Genomic DNA, 12,091 nt, shown 5'->3' on the forward strand with positions numbered 1-12,091 from the left:
ATCTGCTGTGATATGAAAGGGAGACTGTCCTGCAGAGTTCTGAACAACGACTTGCTCTACCAAACACCAGACACAATTCTAGAGTTTTTTTGTGAGATAAGTCTCCTCTCTGTTTCTGCCCAGGGAGTGAGGGGAATGTGTATGGTGCTCAGGTGCGCTCCCTTGAATGGTACAGGATATAAAGTTTGTAGGAATCTTCAGAGAGCTTGCAGGTTACAGAAATTTGAGCATCTCTGCTCTATAGCTGATAAACTAGACATCTACAAGCAGGAAATAATGAGAAAACATCAGGTCCAAGATGAAAATCTTTATTACTGTAAATGAGGAAAATTTCTTTTAGTTTCCAAGTCAAAGAAGATACACTCTTTTAAAATCTCAAGTAAACATCTCAACGACATTTGAAAAAAATAGACAAAATATGCAATCAAAGGGCCATCTCCATGTATTTGCTTCTAAAGTATATTTAAAAAGGAAGAATAAAATAAAAGAAAATGTCTTACCTCCCATCTCGATCCCAGTCATACACCTCTACTTTGATTGTTCTGTCCATGGGAAAAAACACATTAATGTTAATAAGTAAGATCAAACTAATAAGATTGAGAATTAAAAATTAAATTGCCAGACATTCTTGTCAGTTAAAAGAGTACAAGCTTGTATATTTTACAAAGTAATTGAAAAGTAATTTAGCTAATTTCATTGCTACAATTCAATTTACATTTTAAAGTCAGTTTCTAGAATTTGTGCTGATTCTTTAAAGGATATAGACAAAGTACATGAGGATGTAGCTCCTCAGTGGGGAGGTAGTCCCCCACTTCCACACTCTTGAAAACCACTCTCTTGGCACAGCATTTCTCCAAGTCAGAATCACATGGAGACTTATCAAGACACAGGTAACTGGACCTCTTCTGCAGAGCTTCTGGCTTACTAGGTCTGGGTTGGGACCTGAAAATCTGAATTTCTATGAAGTTACCATATGGCAAAAATACTACTAATCACATTATGAGAACAAAGGTCTTAGAAAAAGAATGAGTCCAGTTTAAAAACAAATTAGTCTTATTAAATAAAAAGCATGACAATTAAGCAGCATCTTACATTTCAAAGTAAACTTCATGGCACACTGGTAATCAAGTGTTCCTTGTATAACTTTGGTTAGCAGAATAAACTTCCTTTTTCTTATATGCAAATAAGATTAGTAAAATAACAAAGAGATGGGTTTTTATTTTTTACCAATTTTCTTTGGGGCAAGGGAGAGGATTTTATATTATAACTTTATAATTAACTTTCATTAAAAAATAACTTTGATTTTAACATATCGTCAAGGATGTGGGAAGATCTTCAAGACCACTTCACCTGGGTACTCATCAAAACACCACTGTATATCTACAGAATCTTTATGAATCAGCCACCATGAGGGCAGTTGTGTCAACAAGCATTTTCAAGACTTTGTGTTGACAATAATGTGGACATCGATCGTCTTGTACCTCCTGTAATATGTACTTATTCCACGCTAGAGAGATGTACCATATTAAAGCCTTAAGGCAATGAGAATTCCAAAATGGCTCTCAAATAACAAGTTAAAGCTTAAACTCATGTTCTGTATACCTTGAATATTTTCATGTTTAATATTTTTGTGTTGTACATTTTCATCTTTGGAAATCAGTCAGTTTAGCCAAATTCTAATTAGCCAAATTATATCTCTTGCCCAAACCAGGATGGATTAAAAAAGAGTCATTTAAAATTTTTTAAATAAATTATACAAGTTTTTATAAGTACGTATTTACATAAGCAAAGATGCTACCTTCAATTAAAAAATAATCTGGCTTTGATTATTAGGCCTATACTAAACATTCAAAACCCTCAGAGAGGTTGCCATTTATTTTACCTGTCATAATCTCCATTGCATAATGCTCTGACTGAGATCTTGAATGCTTGCCATACTGGATTTAGAGTGTTTTTGACAACTTCAGTTTTATGACAAATTGTAAAACTGTAAAAAGAAAAACATATTTTCAGTTACTTTCATAATTCAATATATTCAATGTGATATATTGTTTTAAAGCCATTCCTCTTTCTTTTTGTGCAGAATAAATATTGTTGATCCCACTGTTGTTGCTACACCATTTTAATAAAAAGAAAATGATTTTAAAACTTTTAAGATTAGCGCACCATAATATAAAGCAATGAGATTTTGCTATATAAGTTTATCACAACTAATTTTCTACAAACTGAATAAACCTAAGATTATTTTATAAGTGATTTTTATAAAAACTCTGGTGGCACACTGATACAGTGGTTTAAAAAAAAAAAAAAAAAAAACTCCACAGACTATCAAGAAGATGAAGATCACCTGTAAAACTAAGAGTGTGTGTACAACATTTTGAAGTGTTCAGCTATGAAATGAAGAGGAGAAAGTGAGGGTAACTCAGGTGGGTTTAGGTCTTCAAGGAATCCCACAACCCATGTATTCAAGTCTTGGTCACCAGTTGTATTCAAGTCTTGGTCACCAGTCTGCAGTGCTCTTGGGAAGTAGCAGAACCTTGAAGAGGTGGGCCCCAGTGGAAAGAAGTCAGGTCCTCAGAGACAGGTCCTTGAAGAAGAAACTGGGAATCCTTTCTCTCTTTATCTGTTTCCCAGTCCCCATGGGGTGAGTACCTTTGCTCTACCAGGGGCTCTGCCTCAACATGGGTCCGCTGACCGTGGACTGAAACCTCTGAAAACATGAGCCAATATGAAATTTTCTTCCTTGAATTTGATTTTCTCAGGTATTTTTTCCCAGTGACAGAAAGTTGAATAATACAATAGTTCAAAGTAAAAGATTAGATAAGGGAAAGGGTTTTTGTTATTTTTATTGTTATTATTTTTCAAGATGGAAGAAATAACTACAAATTTTTTGCCAAATGAAAAGCTCTAGTAGAAAGGAAATCATATATGATGCATCAAAGACCTGGCAGAAAGACTGGAGCAATGTACTTTATTCAGATAGATGACAGTAGACAAGAGAAAATAAAAACCAATTGACCATCTTTAAAGCAACAGGCTCAACAGTCTACAGGTTTTGGGGGCAAATTTGCTTATGGTTAAATCAAAATTTCTGGTATATTCCTAGTGTCACCAGTCATAGTGATTAAATAATTTGACACTTGAAATTTCTCCTCATAAGAAAGTGACTCATCTTCTTAGATATTTATGAGCCAGGTAGTCATTTTTCTCCTGTTAATCATTTTCATTTGTAACACATTAGCTATGACATGGACAGAAAAATCTCACCAACAAGAATTTCGGAGCTGGTGTAGTTAGTGGAAATTCTAACAGGAATCTGATGTATCATTTTCTAATGTTCAGGAGTATGGATATGAATATGAATGTATATAGGTGTCTATCACAAAAAAATACTGTAAGAAAAATACTCTTATTAAATAACCTATATGAAGATAATGCAGCCAAATCTATTTACCAAGATTAGTTATTGCAAAGGTAAAATTACTAAATAAATGTGAAAACAAGAAAGTAAGAATTTTCATGCCTATAATTCCAGTGGTTCAGGAGGCTGAGGCAGGAGGATCTTGAGTTCCAAACTAGCCTCAGCAATAGCAAGATGCTAAGCAACTCAGTGAGATCCTGTCTTTAAATAAAATACAAAAATAAATAAATAAATAAATAAAACTGGGCTGGGGATATAGCTCAGTGGTTGAATGTACCTGAGTTCAATCCTCAGGGAGGGAGGGAGGGAAGGAAGGAAGGAAGGAAAAAAGAAAAAAAGAATTTGTAACATATATCATAGAAGTTTTAAATTAATGTTTTTAATAGAAAATGTTACTTTTTAAAAATAAAATGAGCCTCAAACATAATGGGTGAGAGGCAATTTTTGAAACAGTTCCATGTTTAATTAAAAAAATAAAATCTTTTGAGTAAATAATCGACATACACGAAAAATGTAAGGAATACCTCAGAGCATTTTACTCATTCAAATACCATCAAAAGAGAAAGATCAATATTAATTCACATATTCATTAATGAATGTACTTGGCTCTAGTTAGTAAACTAGTGTTCTTTGTCAAAATATACATGGAAGGTTTTCTGAAATGACATTTATCAAATTTTAACAATTGTTGCTTTATAATTTTGAATTATATTTTTCTTAATATTTAATTTTAACAATTATCTTTTTTAAAAGCTTTAATAATAAAATTTTGTAACAAAGGCAACACTAGTAGCATTAAATATGTGGTGTTCTGAACTCCTATGCTTGTACAGCTAATCTTTACGAATAAAGGAATAAGGAGAAAAAAATAGGAAATTCAGTAAAGAAAGAGTTCAGTCAAGAGAAGATAAAAATATTGTGACTCAAGAAAGTATGAACCATTCTTTAGTTTCTCTCTACATTTGAAAGGACTGGCAAATATGATAATTTTCTTCAGTATTTTTCATATGGGTAAAATTGATGTACAAATGCAAATGATACTGTTACATTTTTACCACCAAATACAAGTGACATATACAATAATACAGCACTACAACAAAAATATCCAACAGTTACTTAGTAGCTTCATCAATAAAACTCTACATTAAGTAAAGCATCATTTTAAACTGTCCAGTGCATTAACTTTATTTATTTATTTTTTAATTTTTACAGACTGCATTTTGATTCATTGTACACAAATGTGATACAACTTTTCATTTCTATGGTTGTGCACAATGTAGATTTATACCATTCATGTAATCATACATGTACACAGGGTAATAATGTCTTCTCATTCCACTATCTTTCATACCCCTGCCCTCTCCTTCCTCTCATTTCCCTCTATGTAATCTAAAGTTCCTCCATTCTTCTCTTACCCCCTACCCGTCCACCTCCATTATGTATCATCTTCCACTTATCAGGGAAAACATTTGGCCTTTGGTATTTTGGGATTGGCTTATTTCACATAGCATGATATTCTCCAACTGCATCCATTCACCTGCAAATGCCATAATTTTATTCTTCTTTATGGCTGAGTAATATTCCATTGTGTATATATACCACAGTTTCTTTATCCATTTATCTGTTGAAGAGCATCTAGGTTGGTTCCCCACTCTAGCTGTTGTGAATTGAGCTGCTATAAACACTGATGTGACTGTGTCACTGTAGTATGCTGATCTTGAGTCCTTTCGGTATAAACCGAGGAGTGGGATAGCTGGGTCAAATGGTAGTTCCATTCCAAGTTTTTTAAGGAATCTTCATACTGCTTTCCAGAGTGGCTATGCCAATTGGCAACTCCACCAGCAAGGTAAAAGTGTGCCTTTTTCCCCACATCCACGCCAACATCTATTATTGTCTGTGTTCTTGATAATAGCCATTCTAATTAGAGTAAGATGAAATTTTAGAGTTGTTTTAACTTGCATTTCTCTAATTACTAGAGATGTTGAGCACTTTTTCTTATATTTGTTAACTGCCTGTATGTATGTCTTCTTCTGTAAAGTGTCTGTTCACTTCATTGGCCCATTTATTGATTGGGTTCTTTGTATTTCTGGTGTAAAGTTTTGATGTTCCTTATAAACTTTGGAGATTAGTGCTCTATCTGAAGTGTGTGTGGAAAAGATTTTCTCCCACTCTGTAGGCTCTCTTTTCACATTAATGATCGTATGCTATGTTGAGAAAAAGCCTTTTAGTTTGAATCCACCCCACTTATTGATTCTTGCTTTGATTTCTTGTGCTTTAGGAGTATTGATAAGGAAGTCTGGTCCAAAGCCAACATGATGAAGATTCGGGCCTACTTTTTCCTCTATTTTGTGCAGGGTCTCTCATCTAATTTCTAGGCCCTTGATCCATTTTGAGTTGAGTTGTGTAATAGGGGTAATAGATAGGGGTTTAATTTCATTTTACTACATATGGATTTCCAATTTTCCTTGCACCATTTGTTGAACAGACTATCTTTTCTCCATTGTATGTTTTTGGCTCCTTTGTCTAGTGTGAGGTAATTGAATTTATGTGGGTTTGTCTCTGTGTCTTCTTTTCTGTACCATTGGTCTACCTGTCTATTTTGGTGCCAATACCATGCCATTTTGGTTACTATTGCTCTGTAATGTAATTTAAGGTCTGATATTGTGATATCTCCTGCTTCACTCTTCCTGCTAAGGATTGCTTTGGATATTCTGGGTCTCTTATTTTTCCAAATGAATTTCATGATTGCTTTCTCTATTTATATGAGGGACATCATTGGGATTTTAATTGGAATTGCATTGAATCTGTATAGCACCTTTGGCAGAATCTCCATTTTGACAATATTAATTCTGTCTATCCAAGAGCATGGGAAATCTTTCCATCTTCTAAGATTTTCATTAATTTCTTCCTTAAGCGTTCTGTAATTTTCATTGGAGAGGTCTTTCACCTCTTTGGTTAGATTGATTCCCAAGTATTTTTTTTTTTTTTTTTTTTGAGGCTATTGTGAATGGAATGGTTTTCTTAATTTCTCTTTCAGAGGATTCATCACTTATGAATAGAAATGCATTAGATTTATGCATATTGATTTTATATCCTGCTACTATGCTGAATTTATTTATTATTTCTAGAAGTTTTCTGGTGGAGTTTTTTAGATCCTCTAAATATAGAATCATGTCATTGGCAAATAATATAGCTTGGGTTCTTCTTTTTCTATTCATATCCCTTTAATTTATTTGGTCTGTCTAATTGCTCTGGATAGTGTTTCAAGGTCGAAGTTGAATAGAAGTGGTGAAAGAGGACATCCCTGCCTTTTTCCAGTTTTTAGAGGGAATGCTTTCAGTTTTTCTCCATTTAGAATGATGTTGGCTATGGGCTTAGCGTAGATAGTCTTTACAATGTTGAGGTATGTTCCTACTATCCGTATGTTTCCTAGTGTTTTAAGCATGAAGGAGCGCTGTATTTTATCAAACGCTTTCTCAGCATCTATTGAAATAATCACATGACTCTTAACTTTAAGTCTACTGATGTGATGAATTATGTTTATTGATTTCTGAATGTTGAACCAACCTTTCATCCCTGGGATAAACCCCACTTGATCATGGTGCACTATCTTTTTAGTATGTTTTTGTATGTGATTTGCCAGAATTTTGTTAAGGATTTTTGCATCTATGTTCATCAGGGATATTGTTCTAAAATTTTCTTTCCTTGATGCGTCTTTGTCTGCTTTTGGTACCAGAGTGATACTAGCTTTACAGAATAATTTGGAAGGGTTCCCTCCTTTTCTATTTCCTGGAATAGCTTGAGGAGTATTGTATTAGTTCTTCTTTAAAGTCTTGTAGAATTCAGCTGAGAATTCATCTGGTCCTGGGCTTTTCTTTGTTGGTAGGCTTTTGATGGCTTCTTTTATTTCAGTGCTTGAAATTGATCTGTTTAAATTGTGTATGTCTTCCTGATTCAGTTTGGGAGGATCATATGTCTCTAAAAATTTGTCAGTGTCTTCGATAGTGTCTATTTTGTTGGAGTATAAATTTTCAAAAGAAACTTCTAATTATGTTATGTGTCTCACTGGTGTCTGTCGCAATCTTTCTTTTTTCATCACAAATTCTAATAATTTGTGTTTTTTCTCTCCTCTTCATTAGTGTGGTTAAGGGTTTATCAACTTTGTTTACTTTTTCAAAGAACCAACTTTTTGTTTTGTTAATTTTTTAAATTGTTTCTCTACTTCAATTTCATTGACTTCAGCTCTGATTTTAATTATTTCCTGTCTTCTACTATTTTGGGTGTTGATTTGTTCTTCTTGTTCTAGGGCTTTGACATGTAATATTAGGTCATTTAGTTGTTGACTTTTTATTCTTCTAATCTTTGAGCTCAATGTAATGAACTTTCCTCTGAGAATTACTTTCAGAGTATCCCAGAGATTTTGATATGCTGTATCACTGTTCTCATTCACCTCTAAGAATTTTTTTATTTCCTACCTGATGTCTTCTGTTATCATTGCATCATTCAATAGCAAATTATTTAGTCTCCAGGTGTTGGAGTAGTTTTTGTTTTTTATTTTGTCACTGATTTTTCATTGCATTCCATTATGGTCAGATAAAATACAAGGTAGTATCTCTATTTTTTTGTACTTACTAATGGCTGGTTTGTGGCATAGCATATGGTCTATTTTGGAGAAGGATCCATGAGCTGCTGAGAAGAAAGTGTATTTGCTTGATAATGGATGAAATACTCTATATACGTCTGTTAAGTCTGTATCAGTGATTATATTATTTAATTCTATAGTTTCTTTGTTCAGTTTTTGTTTGGCGGATCTATCCAGTGGTGAGAGTGGTGTGTTAAAGTCACCCAGTATTACTGTATTGTGGTATGTATGATTCTTGAAATTGAGAAGGGTTTGTTTGATGTACACAGATGCTTCATTGTTTAGGGCATACATATTTAAAATCATTATGTCTTGCTGGTTCCCTGAAGCAGTATAAAATGTCCTTCTTTATTCCTTCTAACTAACTTATGTTTAAAGTCCACTTTATCTGATAGAGCAAACTTTATATTTCTATACATCATATGGCCTTACCACATAACATTAACATGTTGTGTAACTTTACTTACAAGTATAATGGTATCAACAGTGTTTTTCATTTTCTTCACTCTTAATTTCCACTCTTAATTATTGTTATAAAACAATTATAATAAGTAATGTTTAAATTATTCTTATATGCCAGAAAAACTTCAAGACTTTTTTGTGTATTAAGTCATTTAATTCTTTTAAAAATCCTGAAAGGTAACTATGAGTATTACTTCATTTTATAGATGAGAAAACTGAGTCTCAACACAGTTTAAAATACCTACCCACAAGCCTATATTTGTTAAGTAGAATGGTCATGATTTAAACCTTAGCAACATAATTATAACAATATTTTTAACCACTAAGTTTTGTCATGAATACTGACAGTACAAAATGAATCACAGAACACAATAATCAAATACTTACAGATAGAGTTATTTATGCTAAATAATGCTCTACAACCCATAGACATGAATTCAAACCACACAAAACCCAATCTAACCATGACTAGCAAAAACATCCAAATTTACTATAATATAACAAAAAAAATTTACTGACTTCAGACTCAAATATTACTGGAAAAAAAATACTGTAGCATAAAAAGCAATCCATATAAGTTCATATCCTTCTAAAGAAAATAGTTTAAGAGTTCAATAATAAAACAAAATACATTTGTTTCAGCATTTTGGGTTTCTACACAATATCATTCTTCCACACTCCTAAGGCAATATCATAACTGTATAAAAAGTAAAGAGGAAATGTTTCTATGAAACTTAAAATCATTTATTTTAGGTATCAAACATAACATAAAATGATTATGAAGTTATATGTTGCTACCGAATACAAAAATTACATCAATTTTTAAAATACCAACATACTTTCCTCCATTTATCAATTTAATATGCTTTTCTGACAAAATATAATAATTCGAATATTGCTCTTACCAAAGAGTTAAAATGAATTAAAGATAAATCTACCTGCCATCTTCATTACTTCGATAAAATACAAGAAAAGGGTCTGATTTTCCAAAGAAATCCTTCTTGTCCAATTTGTTTGCACAAAATTGCATCAAAACAGCATCCTGAAAACAAAATTAATAAAAAAAGCTCAAAAGCTGGGCTATAAATAACTAGAAACTGCAGACCTCAAGCAAGACTTGACAAGAAAACAAATTTGTCATTTTAATGCAAATAACCAAGTAGGGAACAGTTTCAGACAACATAAAATCTTTTTCAAGGATTGTGCAACTTTAAAAATTGCCCTAGAAATTTTCATTCAAGTCACAAAACTTACTTATCAAAAACTGTTAACGTTCTCCCCCTAAAAAGTGATATTAAGCTAAATGATTCTACCATATATGATCTACATTCATGTTTTCAATCACTCAGGTACAGATTTAGAACATTGATTTTTTTTTTTTTAATTCCTTCACTCAGGAAATATTTATTGAGCATCTACCATTCACCTCTCATGTATTAGATGTTGAAATACATTAAATGATTAGACAGCAACATGACAGATAGATGAACTCTGACAACATCGTTCACAGTCCTCTATGGTGGGGGTTGGGGTGAATTCTTTCTTAAATTATAAACAGAAACACCAAAATGTCTGAACAACTACATTTAAAAATAATTTCTATGCTAGAAGGTATCAAGAAAACTAAACCACCTTCCTTCATTTTCATCTGTAATATAATTACATATTTACATGTTAGTTATTATGTCAAACCAATCATGGTTATCAATTCATTTATTCAAGCATTCATAATCTACATGATTTCAATGTAGGGAAGTTAGGCATATAAGTTTTTGTTTAAAAGGTAGATAATGTAGAGTTCTTTAAAAAATAAAAGTAATACTTTGGGGATTTTTTTCTGTTTTAACTGACAGGAGATGCAACATGTTTTTTAGGAAGAGGTAGATTAGAAAAGCAATTCAGAATAAGTGGAGAGGTCACAGTCTTGAATAGTATGTGGCAGAAATATTAAGAAAGCCTAAAAAGATTAGTCGTATTCACCATTTTATTTGGAGAAGTCCAACAATACTAAGGTATTCATAAAATTCTCATTATTTACTTTCAATTTCCAAAGACCATAAAAACAATGATTCTCTCTTTTTCACCCCTTCATTCATTTACTTTGCAAATATTTCTCAAGAAATATCCAAATTAGACTTGAGAATAGGGTGATAAGACAATTTCTACTTTTGGAAAAGTCATAGTTCTTGAATTCCCCACCCTCCTCTCCTCTCCCATCCCTTCTTTAGAGGATTGAATCCAGGGATGCTCTGCCACTGAGATACTTCTCCAGTACTTTTTAATTTTTTTTTTTTTTTTTTTTTTTTTTTTAATTCTGAGACAGGGTCTCCCTAAGTTGCCCAGGATAGCCTTGAACTTTAGATCTTCCTGCCTTAGCCTCCTGAGCAGCTGGAATTACAGGTGTGAGGCACCATGAGCAACTCTAAATTTCTCACTTTCATAGATAATGGTATAGTGTTATTTTACATTATTATTTAGCATACAGCTATGATAACTTCTGCCAGAGGAACATAATTAATAAAGGAGAAAATATATTCTAATCAGTCATATTGATGATATACATTTTAAAGAAAATTAAAAGAACAGAAACAAGATTCTGTCACTTCAAACAAAAAGCAATCAAATATGATCACTTTACTTTTAAAATTTGAGGGCCAAGATTAGAAATTTCTATACTATCCATTAGGGAAGCAATGAGAGATTCATCCTGGATGATGATAAAAACTATAAAAGCAAGGACAGGATTAAGAAGGAAGGACTGTTTTGCTTTGTTTGTTTTCAAATACTTTATACACACACACACACACACACACACACACACACACACGGATGTGCTCTTGGGAGAGAGTGGTTTTCTAAGAACATAGGACATTACAATGACACTGATCTTGATGCAAAAAACTCACTCCTTCTCAACCTGAAAAGCACGTGGACTGAAACACATCAAAATGAAGCACCTACACTCTATCCATAAACTTGCTTCTCCTCCAATTTTCCCAGCTCAATTAGTACAAAATCATTCTCCCAAGATCTCAAGGAAGCCATCCTTGGTTCACCCAAATGTGCTGTAGCACCTACTACTTTCTCTCTCTTCTACTCTTAGACCTTATCCAATTGATTCTCTGAACATTCAACAAAGTAAGATTTTTCAAACATCAAAGAAATCATGCTACTCTCAACATAAAGTTTTTAAAGGCTTTCCCCCTTGCCCTTAGGATAAATACAGAATTTTTAACACTATCTTCAAAGGCTTCAAATGAGCTTTGACCAGTCTTTCCTGACTTTATCTGGGGAAGGTTTATTCCAGTCATTCCCCTCTGCCAGCCTCTGACCATGTACCTGGGCACATTCCTTTCCCAACCTTACCCAAGCTGTGCACTCTGCTGGAATTCTTACACTTTGGCTGACAAAGTGTAAGAATTGGCTCCTTAGGTCTGAGTTTAAATGGTGCATTCTAAAGGAAGCCTGCAGTTACCCCCTCCCCAATATAAATCAGATGTCCACTGCACTCTCTTATGATATATCTGAATCACTTAGAATAGATCATGATATATTTATCTGTATTG

At 33.0% G+C, this 12,091-nt stretch overlaps 1 protein-coding gene and 1 long non-coding RNA gene across 2 annotated transcripts in view; both read right to left on the reverse strand.

Annotated features, from left to right (window-relative positions):
• Positions 1–12,091, reverse strand: part of LOC306660854 — a 610,682-nt gene that overhangs the window by 241,459 nt on the left and 357,132 nt on the right. The gene's annotated exons all lie outside the window — the stretch shown is intronic.
• CPNE8 (copine 8) overlaps positions 1–12,091 on the reverse strand; it is a 199,266-nt gene that overhangs the window by 84,218 nt on the left and 102,957 nt on the right. The window contains exons 8-10 of the mRNA XM_079139378.1: positions 9,464–9,567; positions 1,883–1,987; positions 501–542 (exon numbers count right to left, since the gene is read on the reverse strand). Of these exons, the coding sequence (XP_078995504.1) occupies positions 501–542; positions 1,883–1,987; positions 9,464–9,567 (251 nt within the window). The remainder of the gene's footprint in view (positions 1–500; positions 543–1,882; positions 1,988–9,463; positions 9,568–12,091) is intronic.

This window comes from Sciurus vulgaris (assembly GCF_902686455.1).
Source record: "Sciurus vulgaris genome assembly, chromosome: 5".
In the NCBI taxonomy this organism is placed as follows: domain Eukaryota; kingdom Metazoa; phylum Chordata; class Mammalia; order Rodentia; family Sciuridae; genus Sciurus; species Sciurus vulgaris.